Raw genomic sequence first — 27,010 nt, 5'->3', positions numbered from 1 at the left:
TTCCCCATTTTCTGATTTCTACAGAAAAACTCATTTCTTGGTTTGACAAACAGTTGATTTAGGTTATGTTTTCAATTTATCCCATCTGGCGGTTTATGTCAGACTAAGCAACACTCATGATTAACTAACAGATTGGCCAGAAGCTTTTGTACATGTTTGGCTAACGACTCTAAAATCACTTTTTCAAGCCAAACCAAAGGTTGTCTGATTTCATTCAAACACCGGAAAAAAAAATTAAAAAGGTAATTAATGAACTAAACCATGATTTGGAAGAGTTGAAAAAAAATCAGGGCTTGAAGAAAAGCCGGATTGATCAGCTTTTGAGAAAATTTATTCTCCAAAATTACTTTCCAATCCAAACGTGTAAACTGTTCTTGACCACCCAAGGGCAAACTAGAAAACAAGGGAACGAAGAGGGACTGATATTTGATAATCAGAAATTACAGACATGGTAAACTATCTCCCTCCCTCCCTCCCTCGCTCCCTCGGTCTGTAAAAGTATGTGTAGACCTCGACACTAGTACATATTCTATATGACAAATCGTGCAACTTCTTACTTACAACACAACAAAAAAGGCATAAAAAGCCCAAAAACAACCACATCCACCCTCTATAGAGAATCATCTACTATTATACAACCAATCCAAAAATTCTACCTTTCCATTCAAAACTTGGTCTTACTTTTGCAAGATTGGGATCGAATCTTCCTGTCGGAAATGTCAAGAGTGAACTGGCAGTCAGAAAGAGCAACAGCATGCTTTTTAATGAATCCAAGGAGGGTAACTCTCCCGGGAAGCCGAGTAGATGATTCCATTGACAGTTCCCCACCCAGCAAATCTCCCACGAAACTGGTAACATTCGATGCTAGTTTGTCGACCTGCAACGTAAGCCGGCTCGGAAGTACGGCCGACCCCTTCGCCGGAATCTCACCGGGAAAGATGTTGGTGTCTCCGATCTGATTACCCTCGTAATACAGAATGCTCGTGCCTTGTTCATGCTTGAAGCTGGCATGGTTTGGATTATGAACCATAAGACTGACATTAAGAGTGAGGTTGAGATGAATCTGAATGGCAGGGAAAGAAACACTAGGTGACACTCCATCCAGAGAAGCTGACACAAGTTGAACTGTTGGGTTCTTAGGCTTAAACACAGTTAAGGCCAGAACCAGAGCCACAATGAAGATCACTATCAGCAAAAGTAGCAGAATTCCGAGAACAAGGCAACACCTTCTTCTCTTCTTGACTCTGCTTTGTGAGATCATCATCTGGGCCTCGTTATTGTGTGTGGTTGTTGATTCTGTCATGGTGTTTTGAGTTCTGGTTTCGCCTGATTCAGAGTGAGAGAAAGAGAGATTTTTGAAGTTGAAAGATCTCAGAAAGTGGAGATTATAAGGCATTGGCTGTAATATTTATGTGGAGAGCAAGAGGATGGCTGGTAGTTGGCGGGTGAGGGTCCTGATCCCATTTAATGCCGCTCCGTGTCTCAACTGTTGCTTGTTATGACCCTTTTTTCCTCTTATTATTTAAGGGTTTTGTAAGATATGCCTCACCTAATAAATGTTGATGTATTGAAGCAACTGTCTGGTACTACTACTGTTTATGAGGTTGACTTCCAGATTTGATGTATTTTTTGTTCCGATGAATAGGTTGGCAAAAATATAAAAAAGCAAGAAGTAAGAAAAATGTGGAAAGTAGAAACTTACTCTCATTTTTTATGTCGTCTCAAGTGCATGGAAGCTTCCATTTTCAACTTTTAACATCGGTGCCAGAAAATATTAGATCTTGTGTCATGGAAAAGCTTGAGAAGAATCAGATTCTAAATATTTAAATGAAAATATAATCTTTTATCTTGTTTACCACTCTAGTCATTAATATAAATAACTTATAGCACATTCTTGTGTATCAAAAAATATATTAAATTATATTTTTTAAAATTTTATCCTTGTTAAAAAATTCTCTCTCTCTCTCTCTCTATGCATTTAGTTCCCATATGTTTGATTTCTTTTTTTGAGAATTAAATTAGGATACAATTATAAAATAAACATTAAATATATTAGTACAAACTCTATTAGTTAACTGCCTTATTAATACTAGTAACAAAAAAAGAAAGTTTGGTTTTTTGAACTTGTTCTAAATTGTAGCACTAGTAATTATTTTAATTTTCATCTTTGTCTTTAATTAAATAGTTTACCCTTCAACATATATACTGGCAAATTTAATTATCAAATGATGATGTCTTATTTATACCCTTATAAGTTGTTTGCACACTTGGTTTCGCAAAATCATGATTATGGGAGTACACAATTTAAATATATTATCTCTAATCTTAATTATAAAATCTTATTTATAATTTATAAATAAAATCTTATAATTGAGATATGAGGTAGTATAAGAGACAATTCGATTTTCTGAGAAGTTTATTACAAATTACAAGCCTATGTTACCTGAAGAATATGGATACAATTACACAATGACGAATCAATGATGGAGAGAGCATTGCAGGCAAAGGTTAAAACATTCTGTACGATTCTGTTATGGTACCCACAAGGACAACAACACTAAAATCTGGCACCTAGCTAGCCATAAAACCCCACCAGATGGAGCTATAACTATTTACTCCTAATCTTTTTTTGTAAGATTTTTTTAAATTAAATCATCTAAAATTAGTTTAAAATAATAAATATGTAAAAACTGAGTATTTTTTAAATATGTCTTTATTTAACAAGAGACTGAGAAAAAGATAAGGACAGAAAATAAAAAAATTAATTAGAGATAAAATTGAGAAAAATACATTTGATGTTTAAACAATTATAAGAAAGATCTTATTAAGAAAATCAAACTAATTTAAATTTTGAGATCTTATAAAAAGAATCGAGAGAATATTTATTTATATATTTGGTCTTAGTTCACCGTTCCTCTCTTACTCTCTAAAAAATGTATATATTGCAAATTTAGAGGGAGCACACACTAAGTATAAGATTACAAGAAGGATTAAACTTGTAACAGACGCCTTGATACTATTACACTAAAAATTCATTTGGCCTATAACTAATATGTGGGTTTGGATTTTAGATTTTCTGGTAATCATACATCGAATTTGTTTTTACCCACACCACAATTACACACGACAAACACATGAAGCAGCTAAAAACAATAGTCAGAGGAAACTTTAAAAAGCCAACAACTATACAACAAAAGGAATTGAGAGGCCGCCTAATATGGACAAAGTGGTGTAAATAAAAATTAAAAAAAAAGGCAACTGATAATTTCAATTCAATTAAAAATTTGATAGGGCTAGCCAAGTTTGTTAACTCTTTTAAATAAATAAAACATGAAAACACTTTAAAATTCTCTTATAAAAAGTTGAAGTAATAATAAGTAATAGTACTACTTCTTTTAGTTAAATTATACAAAACTTCTCTGATTTTGAATCAGTTGTATATAACCCCTCTAATATTTTAAATATTCTAAAATATTATAGGGGTTTATATAATTGGTCTCAAGTTCAGGAGGCTTTTATAGAATTATTAACTTACATTTCCAGGATGCTAATGTGTTTTTTATTTATTTGATGCAGTGATTTTTGTTAAGAAGATAACGAATTAACGGAAACTTAATAGTAAGGAGGTCATGATAAAAATAAATAAATAAAAGGCAAGGGTAGTTCAGTTTAAATTTTAAGATGTCACTGACTTTAAAGTTGGAGAGGTTTTATATAATTTAGCCACTTTTTCTTTTATAACTCACTCTTTTATTATTTTTCCCGTAAAGGATTAAACTCAAAATATCATGTTTAACTCTTTTTTTGGTTTTTGCCAACAAAATTTCATGCTTAACGAAAAGACTTAATAAAGCACTTGGCAATTAGCATCATTGGGTAAGAAGTACCGACAAGATAGTTTATACCCAAAAAATTATAATCAAGTCTTATAAAAAGAAAATTACAAAACAAGTCCTAGATTATTATTTCTCTCATAGGACTTGTCATTACAGACTGTTTAGGTTGCTATTAGGACTTTTTAGTAATTATTTCTCTTCTATGGGACTTGATTAAAATTCTCTCATAACATTATAACAAGCATGAAGGCAAACTCTTGAGGGATTAAATTAAATTGAAATGAAAATTTTATACACGTTGATTTTTTTTTTTTGTTTGGCCTCAAATAAACGTTGAATGTTAAAGCAAATAAGAGCCAGAAAGAATGCCTAGCTAATCCTACAAATAAGTACAATAGATGTTTCAATCAGATGAACAGGAAAAAAAAAAAAGAGGGTAGAAATTGAAGATCTAAGAGCACCGAATTAAGTTAGTTTAGTTTTGTAACGGCATTCTTTATGGCCTATGGTATTGTTGGAGATATCGATGGCAAAATCACAGGACGAAGTTGAAACCACATGAACATGAATTAACCCTAAGATGCTCACTTTCCCAGAAATCGTGATCCAAGTGCTCAGAGGCAACGAACCTGAGAAATAATCGGAGAGAAGATGAGAATTAGAGAGGAGGCGGTTCGCCATAATGGTGAGACTGACTTTGATGGTTTGGTTCCCGCCGGCGGTGATTTCGCCGGCAGGGATAGGAGCTTCTCCGACGAGCTGGCCTCTGTAATTGAGGAGCGCGTTGGAGTCGGAGTACTTGAAGCCGACGTGATTGGGGTTACTAATGGAGACTTCGATGCCGAGGGTGATGTTGAGATCTACGATGAGCTTGGCCACATCGAGACCGACATGCATCTCCTGAAGAGTTATGGAATCAACATTTTCGACCGGACGCTTTGGTTTGAACACCGTGAAGCCTAAAATCACGATGATTATGACGATTGCGATGACCAGAGCCGCTGTGACGGCAAGGCAGAGGGTCCGTTTGCGAGATGATTCTGCCTTCATTCTCCAAAACTGAATCTGGAAAATGGAGACAGATAAAGCGAAGGCGGCCTGGAGATTGCAATCAAGAGGAAGAAGACGAAGATGATGCGAAGAACGAAGAAGAGAAGAAAAAACAAGTTTTAAAGATTTGATAGAGAAGCTTGAGATTCGCAGTAACAGCTTCCCAGGACGCCACGCCGCGCGCGCATAACCGTATCAGCCTGTAATTACTTTTATTTTGTGTTTTTTTTAATACCTAGATTATTAATATACGTAACTTATTGTTAGCAACAGAAAATAAGTAAAATTACTTAAAAATGCCCTGTTACAAAATTTATCACCCTACCTTAAATTTGTTTAAGAATTTAAGTAATTATAACTGCAACCTATTTTTAGAAGAAACTACCTCTGGTCTTAATTATAAAAACTAGTTGACTAATTTGAGGAGATTAAGGAAATAATTTAAGTTAGTTATTTACAATAAATAGATGCTGTCTTTCCCAAAATATCCTTGTTAATTAAATGTATTGGCTAGAACTACCATTATTAGAAGGACTATTTCACAAAAAAATGCATAAATATATAAGACAAAGTGGATTGTGGTCTTATATTTATGATCAAAATAAAAATTAAATTAAATATTATATTAAGGACCTGAGGTAGTATAATTTTTCCAGCTATGTGTAATTTATATTCAATTATGCATAAAATGTAAGATATTTGTATATAGGTGAAAGTATATGGTACGCAAGGGAATATTGGGTATAGTCACTCAAATATCTAGGTCCTCATGGTATTTTTGGAAAACTTTTGTGGCGGGGGGATTTTTGAGCAATTTTTATGGGAAAAAAATATATTATTTACCTAACTTATTGCACTTTCCAGCTCTGTTAATAAGTGAAATCTTACCCAAAAAAAGTTAGTATTAATTAATATGCAGTTTTTCTACAGTGTTATTTTGCCAACCTGAGATTTTCACAGTTTAGCATATGAATTATAATTTGATCTTTCAGCGGAAAGTCTCATGATTTTCATTTTTGTTTAAAACTAAGGAGGTAAACTTTTAAAAATTATAAAAGTTTACTTGAAATAAATAGAAAACTATATGATCTCTTCCAAATTTTGTTTGTAGTTTCTGAGCTGTATAACATATTCTTCCGGTAAGATCTCATTAACCAATTTAAGTAGGTAAAACAATGTAGATGTAAGACCTAATTTTGTCTCACAAAATTTTGCTTGTAGTTTTTCTGCTATATAACATCCTAAAAATTTTATACTATTTCTGGTACTTAATGTAAGAGCTAGTTGGAGACTAAGTTTGGTCTTAAATATAATATATTTATCCACTTTTTCCCACAAATTTATTTTTTCTTCAAAACATACCTATTGATTGTATGTTATTATTATCAAATAATAGTTTCAATGCATACGATTAAAGACGGTACTTTAAGAAAGTCAATACGTATTTATTATAAATGATCAACTTAATTAATTTTTTTAATCTTTTCAAAGTAGTGTTTCTAACTCTTAATTATATTGAGAATATGATATTGTAGTTTTTTTAGTTGGTATTTATACATACATACATATTGTCATATTGACATGGACATTTCAAGTAATAAGCCATGTGATCCCACCACAAGTTGGGTGGAGTTAGGCATCACCCCCCAGAACAGAGCCATCACCAAGTTAGAAAATTTTGAAATGACATATTGATTAATGGCCTGAAAACTAGCAGAGAAAGAAATCTTCTGGTAAAATTTGATAACCTCTTATACATTGTAGCTTTTGTTTTTTTAATACAATAATTGAAGTGTCTTCTGAAAAAATAAAAAAATATAATGATCTCTCTTGGGCTATGATAATTTTAGATGTTTAGAAAAGATATTACTGTAATGTAATGATTGAGAGAAAATTATTGGACTGTTTACATGTTGTCACGATCACACGTCGTTCTCCAAATATGTCCAAAACCCAGAAAGGATCACAGCATCTGGTCCAAAATCATAACAGAGTCTGGAAAACTTCTCTTTATTATATCCCAATAATAATGCAAAGACAAGACAAAAACAAGACATGGCAATATATATATATATATATATATATATATTTGTATATACTAATCAGATAAGTTAGTTATTTTTAATAAAGGGAAAAAAACACATAGGTACCAAATTAAAAATGAAGAAAAAGTATAGGTACCTTCAATATGGTTTTCCCTTTAATAAATATATATTGTTTTTCTTAAAATATTCTTACTAATTATTAATATTGCTTAGACTATTATTTGATGAAACATTTAATATGTGTAACTACTATAATGACTACTTTAAGAAAAAAAATAGATAAATATAAGAGATAAAATAAATTGAGGTCTTATATTTAATTAAGATAAAATTGAATGTTAACTGAGGTTTTATATTAAGAAACAGATGTAGTACTACCTCCGATTCTAAATATAAGAGCTAGTTGACTAATTTGAGTAGATTAAGAAAACAAATTAAGTTAGTTATTTGTAATAAATAGGTGTTGTCTTTCTTAAAATATCCTTGCTAATTAAGTTTATTGGTTAGAACTATTGTTATTAGAAGGATTGTCTTAAAAAAAAAGAATGAACATGAGAGACAAAATGAATTAGTATCTTATATTTAAGATCAAAATAAAAATTAAACGATATCTTATATTAAAAATGAGAGGTAGTATATTGGTTTAATTGTGGTCAAACAATGATTCACAGATATCTCTCACATATGACTTCTGAGAGTGTGCGCGTTTGGACAGGCGTACAAGATATTGATCATGTTACGTTTTGATGTTTCGTGGATGCTAAGGTAATTGAAACCATGAATATGAGTAAGATATAATTAGTGATTATTTATTAATTGCAGTTATTCTGTCAGCTTTCACTCTATATGCCAAGGAAAGCAAAGCTTGCCAAATTAGAAAAGAGGGATTACTTTTCACGTCTTTGTAATTTAGTTTACACTTTATATCAAAATTTGAGTTTGAATTTGAATTCATTTTGATTCAACTTCTTATAAGAAAGTCTTAACCTATATAAATAATGCAGAGTTTTTAAGACTCGCATGACATCCATTTACTTGTGATGAATATTACTCTGTTGTTTGTTGTTTTGAATTAGATATCTTGTGGCGATTCATAGGCATCACTGCAATTTTCTTTATGGGATTTCGTAGGCCAATGTGATTTCTATACAAAAGTCTTTTGTCTCACTTCCCTAACTATAATGTTATTGCTCCCTCATTCATACCTTATATTTTTAACTTTGACTTGGCACACGGTTGTAAACTTTTTTCCAGTCAATAAACATCATATGTAAGTCTTTTCGTTTGCTCTAAAATTATTCCCCTTCATAAGAAGATTGCTTCTGTTGTAGCATATTATCTCATTTTATTTTTAACATAAAAACTAGTTAACTAATTTATGTAGATTAAAAAAAATAAAATAAAGCAGTTAATTATATTAAAAGGAAAAAAATAACATGATCTCTTTAAAATATTCTCGCACAACATTATATCATATCTCAATTTATAAGTTGCGTAATTTAGTTTGGGAGGAATTATAAATATAATCCTACTTTTTATTCTTAATATAATTGGATCTTGTATTAAGAATAGGAAGTGATAGAGAAAATAAATTAAGATATTATATATTTAAAATCATATTTTATCTTAAATTAACTTTTATATTAAGAATAAGAGGCAATGCCAACAAATTAAGTTCACATCTCTCGTTTATATTCACTATTTCTTTCCTCTTCTTGTCAAATGAACTCATGAGGCAGCACAAAACCACCTGAACACATGATGGGGGAAGAAATAAAGCCCATACTCATTTAATGGCTCTCTTCTCTTTGTGGCCATTTGAAAGGACTATATAAAGTTAACAAGTGATTTGGAAACACAAGCTAGAATCATTAATGAACAAACTGGTACATTACTCACTATCAAATCAAATCAAATCAAATAAAAAAATATTTAATTTTCTACATTTATATATGCACCCACATATTCAAACACCAGAAGCTGGTATTTTCTTTTCCAAATGATGAAATGGAGAGAGAAAGCAGAATGATGATGATGATTATTATTCAAAGGGAGGGGCTTTTCCTCTCCAAGGTTTGAGAATCTGAAAGGAACAAAGCAATGTCTCATCCACACACATGAGTGCTCCTGCGTTGTTGAACTCTCCACAGTAGTTTGGTGCAGAGAATATTGTCACTAACTGTCTCTCTGCAAAGAACTCATACCCATCCTCCACCACCTGTCAATATAATCACAAACCTTTTCTTTTAATTAATTATATTATTCCCAAAATCATACCAATTTGATTCTCTCTTATCATTGATTCAATTTCACCAGAAGGGTGTTGGCATTCATTTCAATCTTTAAACCATATCATCATTCATTTCAATCTTTAAACCATATCATCATCAACGAAGATGGACTATTTGAAAACAAATGACGACTATCACACGGTCTGCAAGCCTAATAAAGTTATGCCTAGCCCAACCCAAAATTGGGTATTTGTAAGTGTGGCCTAAAGCGGGACAAGGTTGGGTATTAGGCAAGGTATGCTGCTCTACCTAATCGGCTATGCTCAAACTATACAAATACTCCTCCGGTCTTTAATATATGATCTAATTATTAAGTTGATTTTGGTCCTAAATATAAGACCTATTTTTCATATTTATCAGTTTTTTCTAAATTACCCCTATCAATATCTCTCAATCACAATCAAGTAGAAGAGGGAGAGAGTATATTAAGAAATACGATTATGGTATTTAAAAAAAACATGTCATATTTTTTATAATTAACTAACTTACCTAAATTCTTTAATCTAATCAAATTAGTTAAATAGGTCTTATATTAAGGACCAAAGGAGTATATAGTTGTATTTAATATATATATATAATATGCATTATATATTCCAAAACTCAAATTGTTGATGGGCTTGATTATGGATGCGATATTAATACTCATTATGTTGTGTTTGACTATGTAATTATGTGCAGATATGGACTTATAGATATTGTTAAATCCTTCCAAATAAGTATGCTTAATGAGATTTAAACTTGTTTTATGCTGCTCAGGAGGATAAAACTGCTTACCATATTAAGCAATAACTAGTTGGTATACAATCATAAATATTAATGGGAGCATTTGTTTGTTAACTTAGTTGACTCATTGGAATCATGACATTCTGGGATCACTCAATATAATCATCCTGGAACTTCCTATGAATCGTCGTCGTTAAGGAGAAAGTAGACGAAAAAGGTACCTGGTGAGCCCGACATATGAGATCCAGATCGTTCTTCTTCAAGAACTCGGCAACTTTATCAGGTCCAAAAGTGAAGGATACTCCTCTGTCGTTCTCACCCCAACCTTTGATGTCTCTATCCGGATCGGCCCAAAGCAAATCGCACAACAAACCCTGATCCGGCACATCCACTGGCCTCTCTATATCCTTTATCTGATTCATGTTCTCCATCTCCGGCGACAGGCCGCCGTGCATGCATAGGATCTTGTCGTCGATCACCGCCGCCACAGGCAGGCAGTTGAAACAATCGGTGAAGATCTTCCAGAGTCGCACGCTGAATCTCCTCTTGCACTCGTCGTAGAATCCGTAGATTCTGTTGATGGAGGCGCATTCATGATTCCCTCGCAGAAGGAAAAAATTTTCCGGGAATTTGATCTTGTAGGCGAGAAGCAGACATATGGTTTCCACACTCTGTTTTCCTCTGTCGACGTAGTCTCCGAGGAAGAGGTAGTTCGATTGCGGCGGAAAACCTCCGTACTCGAACAATCGCAACAGATCTGGGTATTGTCCATGTATGTCACCTGAACATTCAAAATACTCAAAATTCCAGATTTTTTGAGGCATTTATAATGTAACAACAATTGATTTTAGATTGTTCTATGTGTGTGTTCTGTTTTAAGTGAGATCTTAAAATGTGTGAATTTGAGAAAAGAAGTACCACAAACATTGATGGGAGCTTCCAACTCAAGAAGGTTGGGTTGGCTGAGGAAGATTTCTTTAGCAGTGATGCAAAGGTTACGAATTTCTGATTCAATTAACTGAATCCTCTTGCCTCTGTTTTTTCTCGCTTCCAAAAGCCTCTCTATCAACCCATCCAATCCTTCCATCCCCTTTTTGTGATATCAAACTAAGAAAATGTATTTTATTGTAATCTCTATGTGTTGAAATGCATCCTGTGATGGTTAGCCAAACGGAGGGGGAATTGGAGAAGATCACAAAATGAGGAAGGAAGGAAGAAGAAAGAAGCAAAGAAGAAAGAGATTGATTTACTGGGTTTGGATGAGATAATACAGAATAGGTAGGATGATGATAGAATTATCCCAAAAGAATAGGAGACAAATATGGGAGATGATAATTTTGCAGTGTGAACTTTGACTCTGTTTTTCATGGCTGAAATGTGGAGGTCTAACATTTGCCAATGCTCAAGCCTAAAATTAGGAAGTCGACCAATTTGGTGCCTATTTATGAGAAGATGAAGCATGTACTTCAATCTTCAGTAGCAGAATAAACGGTATTTTATAATCATCAATAGCCATATCTATACAAGTTAATTCTTAATGGAAGTCGCACATTTCATTAGGATCCACAAATAGTGCAGCTTCCAATCTCAAATACCGCGCAATATGCGGTCCAAATTTTGGTTTTTAGCCAAAAAAAAAAAAAAGGAAGAAGCGATTTTGAAGAGAATAACCAATTCTTCAAATTACATGGGATGCACAAGAGGCTTGAAGCCTTGAATGTGATAGAATAGGATTACATGAGACAATAATTTAATTGGCAATGATGACATGATAACTTAAAAGAGATTGCAGTTTTTTGCTCATAATAATAATTTTATTTGCGCTTATAATCATTTAAATTAGCTAAACAGGGTTAAACTGGACCAAATAAAAAAAAATACAAATAAATTTTTACAATTAAGATTTTAGCTTATGAGAATCAATAGGTTGGATGAGTTCTTGGAGGACCTTTTTTAAAGTTGTTATTGATGAAGGAAATTCAGTAGATTAGTAGAATGTTTGACAGGTAGTTCAGAATTCCTCATGACCTAGAAGCTTTCGAGATGCCATACTTGGATGGAGAGTAAGCCAGTGCGATTATTTGGACCAAAAGTAGACACCCCTAGTGTCCTGATCCTCAACCCACTCAAATGAATATTGCTGATGCGCCTGAGCGGGACAGACTTAGCCTTTTCTTTTCCATACATAGGCTGAAATTTCATTAACTTGGTTTGAATGTAGGAAAGAACTCGGGCCACATTATATCACTTCTAAATCTTGATTTAGATTCACACATGCTCGAAATTGATGTTATTATAATATCAATCAATAATATGATAATGCAGGAAGATGTATAGAGATCGTCTTGCATGCTAGAAGGCCATAAAAAGTAACAAAACTTCGTATATTAAAAACCATCGGAGTCCGACAAAAAGAGCCGCATTACTAAGTGATCCTCGTTCACCAGCCCAGGATAATACAGACAATAACTTAAAAAGACAAAAACCCACATTGAAGTATAGTGGGGCAAGAATTGTCAATTATTCAATTAAAAGCTAAAACTAACTCGTTTCTGATAGTAAAAATTCTCAGATATTTTTACCCTAGTTGTCAACCACTTCTATGAGAGTTGGTTCATAGTCGCTTGGAGCCTCAAATCCATGGAGATTCATCACAGTGGCAGCAACATTAGCAAGCCCACCCTGGGGAAGATCTTGTCTGAACCTGACACCAGGTGACAGACCAGGACCTCCAATTGCAATAGGCACCTGGACAAGCACAGCAAAAAAGCACCCAAATTTAGAACAAACATGGACCTCAACATCCATCACAATAAATGCAACTATGCACTGAGGGGGAAAAAGGGTTGGGAAAGCCTCTGGATTCTGTCAAGTTGAGGCAGAATAATGATTATTATTTTAAACAAACTAAAAGTTCAGTCAATTAAACCAATCCAATTCACGCCAAAAAAGAATAAACAACACAAAGCTATTAAGAATGGGTTTTTATATTTAATTAGAGAAGAAATTTTGTGCACCAAAATATAAGGAGTTTTGATTATCCATATTGAATGAAAGGCTAAAATTTGATCAAAATGACTCGTTTTACTACTTAAAGAATTTGGACTCTACTGGGGACAGGGGGAAGCGTGCCACATATGCATGCACTGTTGTATTGGTAAAGACCACACTGTTAACAGGCCAATAAGCAAAGATGTCGGTGTTTCCACACTTTGCCAGAGCTATTAATATTAATCAACAGAACTGGTAGAAACTACAAAGGTCATCCATAAGCCGGTGAAGCAAATCACATTGTTAAGGTCCTGCAGGCAAGATCCATATCCTTATTACCAGAATTTATGAAAACTTACAGGCTGAAGAGTGTGGGATGTGAGAATTTGGATCTTTCCCTCCTTGTCAAGTTGAGGTTTTCCAGATTTATCCCTCTTCACCATGTCCTCAGCATTTCCATGGTCAGCAGTGACAACATAAATTCCACCCACTTGCTCTATCGCATCAAGGATCATCTGCAATTATCATATATGTTGGTTGAATCATATATAATAAAACAAATGCCAAAACAAACAATCGTGGGTTGCCATTGCTACATTACAAACTCCCCCTCCCCTCCCCCCAAACCGAATCCCACTACACATTTTAACAAACTGAAAACAATGGAAGCAGAACAAATGAAGTTAGATTATTGTTAAAGATGTTTTTTTGACCATGTAATGTTAAAGATGTTTCAGAATATACAAAATGTAACTGATAAACCGTCTAACACTGCCCGAAAAGCATGAGCTTCATATATGATGTCCATTTTCTTGTCCCTTTATTCTCAATAACTAGATTTTTTTCCCTCCACAATACACAGAAGAGATAATAACTTGAAAACTTCCTGGAAAATTACACACTTTTTAACAGTTAAACACTATCTAAATATGTGGAGAAATATTGAATGAGTGAATGAATAGAAATAAAGTTGCATGAAATCCCGTGAAAATGCAGAGATTTTTTTTTTTTTTGGGGAGGGCGGGAGCTGAAAGGAGCCATATTGTTTATTATTTATAAATAATACAGCCCCTATTAATTTGATATTTTATATTTGATTGATAACCCTAGCACCACAGTGAATTCTGAAATTCCACATAGATCAAAAAGCACATAATGTGCTATGCTGCAAAAACGTTCCAGATAAATTTGAAAAAGAAAGTTCATACCTTCACAGCCTCGTCAGCTGCCTTGCAAGCCACAACTGTTGCTTCAATGTCACCTGTATGCCCCACCATGTCACTATTTGGTAAATTAACACGTACCTGTGCAACATATAAAGCAAACAGGCATATGAAAGCTATTCCAACCAAACTATCGCTCTCGAATATTACCTGAATTAGTCTAAGTACCTGATCAAATTTTTTGCTTAGAATAGCATCCCTTGCCTTTTCAGCAATCTCCAACGCCTTCATTTTTGGTTGGACATTGAATGTGATCCCAGAGTCACTAGGAATTTCCACATATTCCTCCAACTCCGGGTTAAAATACCCAGAACGGTTTCCATTCCAGAAGAATGTCACATGTCCAAATTTGACAGTCTCACTATTTTTACAAAAAGAAAGAAAGAAAGAAAGAAATTAATTATGTTAATATAAGGCCTATCATATAATAGAAAATAAGTTCTAGAGATAGTTTCAACTTTTCATTAGGCTAAGCTAACTAAAAGTTAATAAATTAACATTTTGTCCATTGCATAGTTGTAATTTGTCACAATCAAGAATAGAATGAACATCTAGAAACATAAACAATTACAAATAAAATTTCAAAAGATATTGGAAGTTCTGCTGCAGATTAAACGGATGATAGCTTACCTGCAAGCAAAAGTCCGGACACCATTATGCACTAAATATTCACCAGAAGTCCTATCAATCTCTGGTGGAGAAACAAGGTAATGACTTGGAAGTTTCAATTCACCGTCATATTCAAGCATTCCAGCATAGTGGATTTTTGGGTAACGAACTCTATCAAATTTGTCAAAGTTTTCATATTCAAGAGCCTTAGCAATCATAACCATACGATCTGCACGAAAGTTGAAGGTAACAACAGCATCGCCATCAACTATAGGACCAACAGGCTTCCCATTCTCATCAACAATAACAAAAGGGGGTAAGTACTGATCATTGGCCTTTGGATCCTCCCTCAGTTTCTTGACAGCTTCAACAGGATTTGCAAATTTATGGGGTGCTTCACCAAGAACTTGGGCATCCCACCCTCGTTTCACCACATTCCAGTCATTCTGCACCCAAGATCAATATAAGAATACTATACCAGAAATATAAAAGATAATTGAGTTTCAACCAATCTTTTCAAATTTCAAATGTTTGTTGACAATAACCCACCAGTGAAAACAGCAAACAAATTTAAACTCTAATTTTCTGTTTAAACTGAATGCAAATCCTGATTCTCATTCATATTATTAAGATTCTTTAGAAGCTCTAGAGCTGTTTTAGAAGATTTTGAACAAAGATAAAGACTCATTATTCTCCATTAAAAGGGCCGTCTTGACAGTATGCATAAATATTCATCCCAGCAATGGAGGTCAACTAAAACTAAACTGCAATAGAGGAGTGACGCATACTAGTTATATTCCTTACCTCATAACGGTCCATTGTAACATACATGCGACCTCCTCCAGATGCAACCCTTGCATCAATACCTTTCTGGCGCAATGCTTCAAGATCTTTTTCGAGAGTTTCCACAAATCCCACGCTAGAGCCATCCAAAACATCACGGCCATCAGTGAGGATATGGACACGGATTCTTTTAGCGCCACGTTCACCAGCCCCTTTGAGCAACAACTGCAGAAAAACAGTTGGTAAGAGAAATAAATTTGACTCGTGAAAGAACAGAAGCTGTATCCGTAAACATACCTGTAATTGATCAAGTCGGGAATGAACTCCACCATCACTAAGTAACCCAATGAGGTGCAGTGTGCCAGTTTCAAAACATTCCTTTATGTACTTGAAACCTTCACCCTCAAAAATTTTTCCAGAGGCAAGAGCAATGTCAACAAGCTTCGCACTGCACATACGCAAGATATCGCCAATCTCAACTGATAAGCCAGTAATTAAAGATAAGCAAGAAAATCATAAGAACAAATAATGAAACTAGTGGGCAAATCCACATTATTTTAATAACTCAAGGAGGTTAACACGCAATAGTAAGTTCTAATACGTCTGAAGATGATATTAAAATTACAACATGCAGTTGTCCTCCAAATACACGAGAACATTAAAGTTTTGAAAAATGAGAAATGTGATCAGATGAAGACCACTTTTTTTAAGATAAATTTATTGGATCTTAAATGTATGCAGGCAAATGAAATATATATATATACACACATATAACCTATAAGAGGATGGAAGAAACAGTGCAGATCACGCAAACTGCAAATAAGATATATTGACAGGAGAACTCTCATAATACCAAACAATTTCAAGTCAAATACGATTGAATTCTTTTCTATCCAACAGCGTGAAGATAGAGTGGCCATGAAACAACGAATCTTAAAAATTAGAAATTAGTTCCGTTTATGCTAAATCGAGAGGATAGGTTAAGTTTACCCCTGAGCGAAAATACGTCCTGCTCCAAGAGCATTGTGACCGACTTCACTGTTACCCATATCATCCTCGGATGGAAGCCCTACTGCAGTTCCATGAGCTCTGACCAATCTCCATTTTTCAGGAGCGCCCTATATATCATTAATAAACAAATAGAACCCCGATGAATAAATTAACCGTTAGAATAAATAAAATTGATAAAGGAAAAATAACATAACTACAGAATATTGGAAGAGCATATAGATCAAGGTAGAAAAACAGATCGGAATACGCATACGTTTTTGAGGGAATCCATGGTAGGTGTTTCAGCTGTATGGATGCAGTTGTACTGATTTGGAGTGGCCTCGCCCCATCCATCGAGAACGACGACGGCTACGGGCTTGCCCTTAGGAAGCTTGGGATGATCGGGCAATTTCCATGAGAATCCTGAGCTTCCCATTTCCTTGATTAGGCTTCGCTGCCAGATTCAGATTGAAACAAATCCTTCAATATTCGATATCAACAACCAAAAAAATCATCGCAAGATATAACATGAGAAAAAGTGCAAAGCGAATACGTTAATCGAGGAACTTCAAGATCTGCGTGCAATGGACGAGACTGGAAGGTGGAGCTAACCCACGGCAGCCAACGGGAAAGTGTAACTGAAAGCTGCAACCCTTGAATCGTGATACGGTTGGCGTGCTTCGCCTGAACCAATATATAAATGCGAAAATGGGCAAAAACAAAGCTATTGCGCCCAAACCGCCAAAAAAAAAAAAACGCAAATTTTACCACATGAAAAATAATTTATTCATATATTATGTCTAAAAAATATATCAAATAAACTCAGACCTCAAATTTTGTCCAAAACAAAGTTAAAAATTCGCATAAAATAATTAACAAAAAAATATCTATCGCCCGGGGGGGGGATAAAACTCAAGGCGAATATGATTGCGGATTTAAAAAGTAATTTAAGCATATAAATTGATGGGAAAATGACAGATAAAGAAGGCTGAAATAATAAAATGCCAGAATGGGAAGCTAAGCAAATGTATTACCAGATAGGGAAGTGTTGCCTGATTTGGGATTATGCAAATGTTGCACAATTACAAAACAGCCCCTCATATGCAAACCGAAAAAGTGACCGGTGGAAGTGTGGAAGTTGTGGCGGGAGCTGGAGGAAAAAGTTGGGAGGGACCACGAACGTGGGAGCATGAACGCGCGAAGCAACAACTGAACGACGGAAGCGAGGTTAGTATCCAGTGACTATATTGTTCGCCTGTGTCTTTTGTCCCTCTCCTTTATGCGCCGGTTGATTTTCCTCTTCCCGTTGGATGGCAATGTCGTCGATGTGGGGATGGTTTTGAGGTGGAGAGGGTGGCGAAGCATGGAGACGGCGTGGGTATATAGAAAGTGTGGGGGGAAGGACGGTGATCAGAGGGTGAATGCAGGGGGAAGGAAAAACACTGAGGGAGAGGGGTTTGATGGCGTCACAAGTGGGTTAGAGTGATTAGTGTCAGATAAATGGACAATGTTGGAGGGAGATTCGAATAATGGAGTGGATTGATTCTGAGAAAACGAAGCATTAGTGTGGACAGGAAAGAAATGATTGTTTTGTTGCAAATTATAAGCATGAATGTGTCAAACCCTAAGTTGGTCGTGTAAGTTGATGATGATGGTATTAAGTCATATAATCATTCGACTTCTGTTATGTTATCAGTGCAGGTAATGAAGATAAATGAATTTCGCAGCTGGGTCATCTTGTGGGAAGGAGCTGTTCTGTTATTTTCATGTGGGGGGGAAATTTGTGACAAATGGTGAAGGTGAAGTGAGATATAATGGAGGTGGCGTGAGGTTAAGAAGCATTAAGGATGGGCTGACACTTGATGAATTGAGGCTAATGATATCTGAGTGGATTGGTGGCGATGGAAGAAATTATGACATTAAGTACACAGTGGCCTTTGATGAGAAGACATTGATTGACCTTCATGACAATGCTGAAATGTATAACCTCTTTCAATACAATGGGAACAGCGGTCATGTGTATGTCGCCGAAAAAAGACAAGTGGGTCCCCAACCAAGGGACAATGTAGAAATGTAAGTGGAGTTTGTCCTAACTATTTGTTGTCATTTATGAATTTCTTCTTGTCATTTGTGTTAACGAGTCTTGTCATTATGAATGCAGAACAGAGAGATTCATGGGCATGTCACAGCAAACTGAACTGGATGCGTCTCCCATTAGTTTGTGTTGTGATTATGGCTGGCTCAGTGAAGAAAATGCTCGTGAATGTGACAATGATGAAATAAGTGGGCCCCCTAATGTGGATAAATCTATCGGAGCTGAAGATACGGATGGTAGTGAGATGGTTCATGCGGAATGGAGGGGACTTTTAACAGGAGTGGGCCAACGTTTTCCTAGTGCAGATGTATTTCGGGTGTCTGTATACAAGTTTGCACTTGCAAACAAGTTTGTGGCCAAGTATATGAGGAATAGCAAGGAATTCATGTCGATAAGGTGTAAAGTTGAGGGTTGTCCATGGAAGCTATGTGCAAATCATGTGGGGAAGAGTTGTGATGTGCTACGAGTGACGACATTTATAAACCGGCATGTTCATTCTGCCCAAGATAGCTTGGACGTGATGCATAGTGGAAGAGCTAGTTTGAACTCATCAATAATAATTGATGAGATGAGGGATCATGCAGACAAGCGCACTTCTGAGATAAGGAAGAGGTTGAAACGAGAGTATGGGATTGATCTAACATATAAACAGGCTTATAGAGCAAGAGAGAAGTCACTGGAAGACATATATGGCAGGCCGAACAATCATACATGCTCATACCATGGCTATGCGAAAGGATAAAGGAAACAGATGAAAAATCAGTGGCTGAATGGACTGCTATTGGGAACCGGTTTGAGCGTGTTTTCATTGCTTACGGGGCATGCATTGAGGGTTTCCTGGGTGGCGCGAGGCATATTATGTATGTTGATGGAACTCACTTAAGCGGACCATACAAGGGGACAATGTTGTCAGCTTCAGCTTATGATGCAGATAACGAGCTGCTGCCATTTGCAATTGCAATTGTGAAGGGAGAAACACTAGATGACTGGACGTGGTTTTTCTATATGATAAAAAAAATCCTGGGTTCTGTGGAAGTAACGATTGTATCAGATCGACACAATGCTATCATCGGAGGAGTGGCATCAATCTTTGGGGGTCAAAGGCATGCCTTTTGTTATAGACACATCAAGGAGAATTTTAGTTCAGAAGTTATGAAAATGAATAAGGGGCAAACAAGGACAAATGGCCGATCAAAGGAGGATGCACTATATTTATTGGATAAAATTGCATACGCAAGGACGGATGAGAAATTTGAGGCAGCAATGGATGACATGAGATCCTTTTCTCCAAGGCTATTTGATTGGCTTATTCATCATGGGGATGTAGATAGGTGGGCTAAAAGTAGGTTCCCATATAAAAGATGGGACAATATTACAACCAATATAGCAGAATCATTCAATGCATGGATGGTGAATGAGAGAAAGCATACTGTACCCCAATTGATCTATGAGCACCGAGATAAAGTTGCAAGAAAGCTGCATGCCTCCTATGTGGGTATGACCAAATGGAAGAATTGCGTTGGTCCAAATATAGAGAGTAAGGTGCTGGATATGGTGGCTGGGTCTGACCATATGTATGCTGAAAATTATGGTGGGGGAAGAGTGAAGGTGACAACATCACGTGGAGACCATCGGGTTGATCTTGGACTACACCAATGCAGTTGCAGATCTTGGCAAATGACGGGGATCCCTTGTTCCCATGCTTGTGCTGCCATCAAGATTGTGCACGGCAATGTTTATGATTATATTGATAATTGCTATAAAAAGTCATCACAAGAAAAGATCTATGCTCGCAGTATGATTCCTGTGGTAACAACAGACATGCCTCACCCAAATGACTACTATAGAATAGAAAATGTCAGTGAGCAAGTTTTCTTGCTACCTCCCATGACATCCCGACCACCAGGAAGGCCAAAAGTAAACAGGGATGAATCACAGTTCCAGAACAAACGGATATACCACTGTGGAAGATGCCACCAGCCTGGACACACAAGGAGGAATTGCAGAAATCCTAACCCATCATGAAGTTTCGAGTACAGTGGGGATGGGTCATTTTTTGGTGTACATAGTTGTATGCTCCGCCCTTGTCAACTTTTTTGGGACTGGGGTTGTAGTTAGGAGCTAGGTGGAGACATTTTTTTGTAAGTAAGCTGATAGTTATTTCAGTGATAACGGAGCATTAAGTGTGGCTAGTATCTTAATGTCCACTTGTTGAATACATGAAAGGAAGTTACTGTTATGGGGATGTTAGCTTTTGTTAATGGCGCATTACTTGTTGTCATTTTTAAATTTGTTCTGGTCATTGGCAGTGATGCTATCAGCATAAGCTGACAGCCGTGCTGAACTGATGTTGTAAAATCAGACCAGGTGATCCTTGTCATTATCGCTGTCATATTCGCTTCACTTCGTGTCATTTTTAAATTTGTTCTGGTCATTGGCAGTGATGCTATCAGCATAAGCTGACAGCCGTGCTGAACTGATGTTGTAAAATCAGACCAGGTGATCCTTGTCATTATCGCTGTCATATTCGCTTCACTTCGTGTCATTTTTAAATTTGTTCTGGTCATTGGCAGTGATGCTATCAGCATAAGCTGACAGCCGTGCTGAACTGATGTTGTAAAATCAGACCAGGTGATCCTTGTCATTATCGCTGTCATATTCGCTTCACTTCGTGTCATTTTTAAATTTGTTCTGGTCATTGGCAGTGATGCTATCAGCATAAGCTGACAGCCGTGCTGAACTGATGTTGTAAAATCAGACCAGGTGATCCTTGTCATTATCGCTGTCATATTCGCTTCACTTCGTATCATTTTTAAATTTGTTCTGGTCATTTTCTGTTGGATACCAACAGGATATATTGAAGTAAAATTTAGTGACCTGAACAAAAAATGAAAACCAATAGCACATGTCCAATGGGGTTGTTGTCATCATCTGTTTTTGTGTGGTTAAAACCAGATTCATTCATGTCACTGGGGAATAAATTGGCATCATGGTTCTCAACTATCATACATTTATGGACACCAATCTTGTTAACCATAACAATACACAGTAAATTTTTGGTCAGCCTACAATGCACATTACATACAGCAATCTAACAGAGGACAAGTGAATTATGACCCTAACATCGAGACACCTAAGACCGACGCCTTTTCTTGGACTTTGTGCTCTTGGTTGGTTGTGGTCGTCGAATAAGGGCCAATGCCTCGTCACGTTTTTCATTCTGTTCATGATTGACCAACCACCATGTCAGGTCACGACGAAAGCCAGCAACTTCTTCCTCTGTGTAGGTAAGGGTCACACCAGGTTCCCATCTTCTCAGCCACATCATGCAGTGCACCCCACAATCCCTCCTGTGGACGCAACAATATCAGCACAGTTAGTTAACACATCTGACATGTGCATTTACCCCACAGAAATCGAATTTGACAAAACTGACAGGTTATTCTGCTGGGGAACTGCTGCAAATATCATGGGAGACATTGGCTTTTTCCCAACCAATCCTGGCTTGACCAAGTCCAGTATAATATTGAGCCTCTTCCTCTGCAACAACATTCAGGACCAACATAGAAAGTTTAATGATTTTCCAAGTTCAAAAACTAGGGTAAAGATAATGAGTTTTTTCTTACACAATCATCCACAGCCATTTCCACTGGGTCTTTGATGACAACCTTCTTCTTCTGCTTTCTGTCCTTGGTTCCGAAATGGTTCCTCATGGAGTCTATTACGTGGAAATCCAATGTGCTAGGCTGAATGGCAACGCAAAACCAGTGTTGGCCAACAAGAGCAGGACCAATTATGAAATCACATTCAGCTAAGTTGTAGCCAACGAACTCAGGAAGAAAGAGCTTCTTATATTTTTGGGCTTTCCAGGTTGGATCATGTGCCATCATGTTCTGCATGACATGAAATTGTTAATCCATTAACAGAGAACAAGTCATTTCCAATTCAATTGCTGTCATTGGTATTTGCATTTGGAATTATGCAACCTCACCATGAAATCAACATCGAAAATGTGCCTCTTCCCTGGCCCCAACTCTGCCTTCATGTCCTCCATCACTGCCTTGCACACCAAATTAAGCACCTACAGAACACAAGTGAAAACGTCATTCTGGTACAATAATCTCACCAAACATTATCAAACATAATCGTGGGTGCAGGGACAGAGCATTCTAAATACCCTGTTATTTACTCTGTTCACTCCACCCAGGGAAAACAGCTGTTGTCGGTCTATATCTTCATCAAACATTTTGATGACAGTCCTGCAAACATTGTCAGATGTCAGTGACAGAAAGTATGGTGTTGGGGACATCAATACTTGTCATTCCCATGTATGTTATTGTCATTTTCAATCCTATTGCTGTCATTTTCAGGGCACACTGTGTCATTTAAAAACAAAACACTAGCTACGGATATACTTACATATTCCCCTCTTCCTCTCCCTTGGGTCTACGGGATATTAAAGTGAAAAAGATGTCACTTTCCTCCTTTGGCCTCTTCGTCCTCGGAGCTGCCTTGAATTCTATCCACGGAGATTTAATTGTGGAACTCTTTGCCCTTGTTGACCTCCTAAGGTCAATCGATTTTTCAGGCCCTCCTTCCTCCCCACTGTCACTGCTCACCCATTCTCGATCCAACAGCAAAGGAACATTGGTAGGGGTCATTGTCAGTACATGTGTAGCTTCCTCCCCCTCATCATCTGAATCCCGAACCTCCTTATCATCATCTTCGGCCTCCTCAACCACATAATCATGACTGACTTCCATGTCATCATGGTCATCTTCCTCCTCATCAACCACATGACCTCCTTCCCTGTCATCATGGTCATCTTCCTCCTCATCCTCGTCGTCGTCGTCATCACCTCCATGACCATCACGGTCACCCTCTTCTTCCACCTCCTCAACCATGTAATCATCACTGACTTCCCTGTCATGAAGGTCATGTTGTTCCTCATCCTCATCCTTCTCATCATCTCCTTTGCTGGTTTCATCCTCATCAAGTTCCTCATCTGCACTTCCCGCTGCAACCTCTCTTGCAATCTCCTCCACCACTCGGTCAACATCATCAGCTTCTTCAGCATCGTTACCAGCTGCATCACCAACTGTTTCAACCCCTTCTTTAGCAGTGGCATTCTCATTCCCCATCCCCTTAACTTTGGCGTTCAATCCAATCTGCAATTTGAGTAGCTCATCATCAAGAGCCTTCATTAACGTCCTCTGGCTTTCTTCAAGCTTCTTCACAAAACGAGCCCTCAACTCCTTCAATGCCTGCATACACAGTAAATGAAGATATCAAAAAAATTGTTCACTGTTATCAAATGCCAGTATCTCACTGGTCATTTCTAAATAAAGTCTTGTCATCTCAAGTATCAACCTTGCTAATAGACTGACTTAAACTCAGGTCACGTATATTTTCTAAGTTCCCACATACCGGATCTAAAGACTGCAAAATTGAACTGTCCTCATGTCCTGCTGAGTATACCTCGCTGCCACTGCTTCCATGCAATATTCCCATGCTGCTGCCTCTCTCTTTCTCCACCCTCTCCTTTATCTTCTCCTCGGTCCAATATTCAATGGCGCTTGTTGAACCCCGGTCAACAGACAATCCCAGCGGGAAACGCTCAACAAAATACAGCTGCAAAACCAAATAAAGATAGGTCACACTTCTGCAACAATAACAAAAGACAAAAATATAGTGAACCATAAGAAAAATATTGACTTACCAGCAGCAAATAAAGACACCCTCCAACATTGCAGGTTCCTTTCTTCTTCTTCTTTGTCATCTTCACAAAGTCTCCCATTTCCTTCCACAGGTTCTTGATTATGTACGTTGACCAATCATATTTCCAAAACCCATTCATCGTGTGACGCATCACTTTCAACAAACGTATATGTACAGTTGTGCTTGACCCAGGACATAGAAAAGCTCCAACTGTATAAAGCATAAATAGGAACTCAAAATTGTCGCTTTCTTCCCCAGATAATATCCTCTTCAGTATCTGGGTAAATGGAACCTTCCAATAAGTGTCCTTCAACCTCTTGTATTCCGGGTCATCCTCACTAACATCAGATTTCACTTCCTCCCCACTGTCAGGTACACCTAGAAACTCATGCGCATCTTTTGCCTCAATTGCCTGCCCTTGCCCTCTAATGGTCAAAAAATGCGTTGGTGGGTCATAGCATCTCAACAATGACACAAGTAGATCACGTGGAAGTTGCTTCACATTCACATTAAGCAAGTTCCCAAATCCCATCCTCTGAACTTTCTGCCTCAACCGCCTGTTCTTCTTCACATATTCAGCCAATGATAGAAATCCGGGCAATGAGCACCGGGTGTACAAGGGAACATCATACTTCTTCTTCTCACCTTTCTGTGGCTTCGTTTTCCTTGCCCTCTCATTATACCTATCTTTCTCTTCTTCACTCAGGGCCCTCCATGCCTTCCCCACTTCAATTTTTTCTTCTCTTGCGTTTTTACACTTCTCACCTCGTTTAGCCATATACTCCCTTCTGAACAACACAAGCCCACTGTGGACTCCTTTGCTTGTGGACCCTTCCCCTTCTTCCAACACCATCTCGTATAGTTCTGCAAAGTCATCAAGGTACCATCATTAAATCATAATTTTAATACATTTACTACACATCTAGTTCTTTCCAGATTCGTTATGGTCATTTCCAATTAATTCATTGTCATTTACAATATGGCCATTACAGAGTGACAGTAAGGATGCTGGTATGAATATGGTCGTTTCCAGTTAATTTATTGTCATTACCAATATGCCCATTATAGACTAACAGTTAGGTCAGTACTATGAATATGGTCATTTCCAATTAATTCATTGTCATTTACAATATGGCCATTACAGAGTGACAGTAAGGATGCCGGTATGAATATGGTCGTTTCCAGTTAACTTATTGTCATTACCAATATGCCCATTACAGACTAACAGTTAGGTCATTAATATGAATATGGTCATTCCCACTTAATTCATTGTCATTACCAACATGGCCATTACAGTCTGACAGTAAGGTCATTACTATGAATATGGTCATTTCAAGTTCCTTCATAGTCATTTACCAGTTTGGTATTGTCATTTCCAGTTTATTCATATAATCTTTCCACTCATTCAGACAGTAAGGTCATTACTATGAATATGGTCATTTTAGGTTCGATCATAGTCATTTACCAGTATGTTATTGTCATTTCCAGTTGTTCATATCATTTTTCCAGTCAATCAGACAATTTTCCTACTGATTTCAAAACCCATTTTTCCAGTTCTCAACTACGTTATTAAAAACAGAATAGCTTGCCATAGCGACTCAGCATAAACCCTTAATCGCCATTCCTGTCATTCACAAACTTCATCGCGTCATATCTAAATATTGCCCTATCATTGATTCCCAGACTCACCCAGAAACGTCGACCACAGCACGAAACTTAAATGCCTGAACTTACCTCACTGAAATGCTGTTGATGCTTGTTAACTGCAATGGTGAATCACCGTGCGCCAACCTTCGTCTTTCCACACAATCAGTCAGACGCGACCACGTTCGCCCTTCGAACAGCACGCCCTTCCACTTCCAACTCCTCTGCTCTCTTACGCACACACTATTTCGGGGTCCTCAACTGTCCAGCTTGCCGGCGTTTTTAGGGCAACAATGGGGATGGTGGAAGCGAGAAACCGGGAAGCACGACGGTCAGTGCAGGAGTGTTCGCGCGCGCCTTCTCTCTCTCCGCTTTCAAACGCTGACTGACAGGGGCTGTTTTGTAATTGTGCAACATTTGCATAATCCCAAATCAGGCAACACTTCCCTATCTGGTAATACATTTGCTTAGCTTCCCATTCTGGCATTTTATTATTTCAGCCTTCTTTATCTGTCATTTTCCCTAAATTGATAGTTATATTATTATTTTTTTAAAAATAAAATTTATTCTCCAATAGTGAGAAAAACTAGGAAACATCAACCGAATCGAAAAAGAAGGAATATTTCTTATTTTAAAATAAATATCAAACCTGGCTTGAATTTCAAATTTTGTGACCCATTTTTCACGCTAAAAAGTTGAAATTTTAATGCTAAACTAAATTTTGTTTCCTTTTCGTTGAACCGGATTATTTTTTTAAACTTTTGGAGTGGTGGTATTGACTATTGAGCCAACGATCAGGTTTTAAGAAACTTGCTTTTGAGAATATTTAATAAAATTGGGATGATAAAGCAAAAAATTAACATGACCTTAGGCGAAAATGACACATATAAATTAAGAAATTTCAAGAAAATATAATGTAGATAAGTAATAATATTTTATACTGTTATTTGGAATTTAATTTTAGGTATCGGAATATTCCAATTCTAATAAACACCGTCGTCATAAATATATT

At 36.7% G+C, this 27,010-nt stretch overlaps 7 protein-coding genes across 7 annotated transcripts; 2 read left to right on the top strand and 5 right to left on the bottom strand.

Moving 5' to 3' along the window:
- Window positions 1-505: 505 nt before the first annotated feature.
- On the bottom strand, window positions 506-15,329 carry LOC114763116 (uncharacterized). The gene is made up of 2 exons (XM_028952718.1): window positions 15,318-15,329; window positions 506-1,316 (listed from the first exon to the last, which is right to left on the bottom strand). The coding sequence occupies exon 2, from the start codon at window positions 1,301-1,303 to the stop codon at window positions 665-667; it is 639 nt and encodes a 212-aa protein (XP_028808551.1). The 5' UTR covers window positions 1,304-1,316; window positions 15,318-15,329; the 3' UTR covers window positions 506-664.
- LOC114763118 (uncharacterized) lies at window positions 4,245-5,050 on the bottom strand. Its single transcript, XM_028952719.1, has one exon. The coding sequence runs from the start codon at window positions 4,884-4,886 to the stop codon at window positions 4,302-4,304; it is 585 nt and encodes a 194-aa protein (XP_028808552.1). The 5' UTR covers window positions 4,887-5,050; the 3' UTR covers window positions 4,245-4,301.
- On the bottom strand, window positions 8,917-11,462 carry LOC114763115 (serine/threonine-protein phosphatase PP1-like). Its single transcript, XM_028952717.1, has 3 exons — window positions 10,864-11,462; window positions 10,167-10,726; window positions 8,917-9,149 (listed from the first exon to the last, which is right to left on the bottom strand). The coding sequence occupies exons 1-3, from the start codon at window positions 11,030-11,032 to the stop codon at window positions 8,973-8,975; spliced, it is 906 nt and encodes a 301-aa protein (XP_028808550.1). The 5' UTR covers window positions 11,033-11,462; the 3' UTR covers window positions 8,917-8,972.
- Window positions 12,316-17,222, bottom strand: LOC114763114 (2,3-bisphosphoglycerate-independent phosphoglycerate mutase). The gene is made up of 10 exons (XM_028952716.1): window positions 17,095-17,222; window positions 16,816-16,995; window positions 16,542-16,669; window positions 15,849-15,999; window positions 15,573-15,776; window positions 14,790-15,214; window positions 14,328-14,520; window positions 14,145-14,240; window positions 13,296-13,451; window positions 12,316-12,693 (listed from the first exon to the last, which is right to left on the bottom strand). Exons 2-10 carry the CDS (start codon window positions 16,975-16,977, stop codon window positions 12,529-12,531), a joined length of 1,680 nt encoding a protein of 559 aa, XP_028808549.1. The 5' UTR covers window positions 16,978-16,995; window positions 17,095-17,222; the 3' UTR covers window positions 12,316-12,528.
- Window positions 17,223-18,309: 1,087 nt separating this feature from the next.
- Window positions 18,310-19,378, top strand: LOC114763112 (uncharacterized). Its single transcript, XM_028952715.1, has 2 exons — window positions 18,310-18,614; window positions 18,703-19,378. Exons 1-2 carry the CDS (start codon window positions 18,418-18,420, stop codon window positions 19,376-19,378), a joined length of 873 nt encoding a protein of 290 aa, XP_028808548.1. The 5' UTR covers window positions 18,310-18,417.
- A 161-nt stretch (window positions 19,379-19,539) lies between these two features.
- On the top strand, window positions 19,540-20,661 carry LOC114763111 (uncharacterized). The gene has a single exon (XM_028952714.1). It carries the CDS (start codon window positions 19,540-19,542, stop codon window positions 20,659-20,661), a length of 1,122 nt encoding a protein of 373 aa, XP_028808547.1.
- Window positions 20,662-23,051: 2,390 nt separating this feature from the next.
- Window positions 23,052-25,278, bottom strand: LOC114763110 (uncharacterized). Its single transcript, XM_028952713.1, has 4 exons — window positions 24,356-25,278; window positions 24,115-24,267; window positions 23,495-23,900; window positions 23,052-23,359 (listed from the first exon to the last, which is right to left on the bottom strand). Exons 1-4 carry the CDS (start codon window positions 25,205-25,207, stop codon window positions 23,052-23,054), a joined length of 1,719 nt encoding a protein of 572 aa, XP_028808546.1. The 5' UTR covers window positions 25,208-25,278.
- Between the last annotated feature and the right edge of the window lie 1,732 nt (window positions 25,279-27,010).

Source organism: Neltuma alba, unplaced genomic scaffold (assembly GCF_004799145.2).
Source record: "Neltuma alba isolate B1F8T4 unplaced genomic scaffold, ASM479914v2 tig00011255_pilon, whole genome shotgun sequence".
Taxonomy (NCBI): domain Eukaryota; kingdom Viridiplantae; phylum Streptophyta; class Magnoliopsida; order Fabales; family Fabaceae; genus Neltuma; species Neltuma alba.
The sequence above is the reverse complement of the archived record's forward strand: the minus strand, read 5'-3'. Positions and strand labels throughout refer to the sequence as shown.

Bases quoted from the DNA above. Each gene is read 5' to 3' on its own strand.
- LOC114763116 (XM_028952718.1), bottom strand. From the start codon at position 1,303: ATGACAGAATCAACAACCACACACAATAACGAGGCCCAGATGATGATC.
- LOC114763118 (XM_028952719.1), bottom strand. From the start codon at position 4,886: ATGAAGGCAGAATCATCTCGCAAACGGACCCTCTGCCTTGCCGTCACA.
- LOC114763115 (XM_028952717.1), bottom strand. From the start codon at position 11,032: ATGGAAGGATTGGATGGGTTGATAGAGAGGCTTTTGGAAGCGAGAAAA. The intron at 10,727-10,863 runs GTACTTCTTTTC...TTGAATGTTCAG, and splicing joins AGCTCCCATCAATGTTTGTG to GTGACATACATGGACAATAC. The intron at 9,150-10,166 runs GTACCTTTTTCG...TTATATTGACAG, and splicing joins TCATATGTCGGGCTCACCAG to GTGGTGGAGGATGGGTATGA.
- LOC114763114 (XM_028952716.1), bottom strand. From the start codon at position 16,977: ATGGGAAGCTCAGGATTCTCATGGAAATTGCCCGATCATCCCAAGCTT. The intron at 16,670-16,815 runs GTATGCGTATTC...AATGATATATAG, and splicing joins CCATGGATTCCCTCAAAAAC to GGCGCTCCTGAAAAATGGAG. The intron at 13,452-14,144 runs GTATGAACTTTC...TGATAATTGCAG, and splicing joins CAGCTGACGAGGCTGTGAAG to ATGATCCTTGATGCGATAGA.
- LOC114763112 (XM_028952715.1), top strand. From the start codon at position 18,418: ATGATATCTGAGTGGATTGGTGGCGATGGAAGAAATTATGACATTAAG. The intron at 18,615-18,702 runs GTAAGTGGAGTT...TTATGAATGCAG, and splicing joins CCAAGGGACAATGTAGAAAT to AACAGAGAGATTCATGGGCA.
- LOC114763111 (XM_028952714.1), top strand. From the start codon at position 19,540: ATGTTGTCAGCTTCAGCTTATGATGCAGATAACGAGCTGCTGCCATTT.
- LOC114763110 (XM_028952713.1), bottom strand. From the start codon at position 25,207: ATGGTGTTGGAAGAAGGGGAAGGGTCCACAAGCAAAGGAGTCCACAGT. The intron at 23,901-24,114 runs GTATACTCAGCA...CTGTGTATGCAG, and splicing joins ATGGAAGCAGTGGCAGCGAG to GCATTGAAGGAGTTGAGGGC. The intron at 23,360-23,494 runs GTGATGACGACG...AGGAGGCCGAAG, and splicing joins TGACCGTGATGGTCATGGAG to ATGATGATAAGGAGGTTCGG.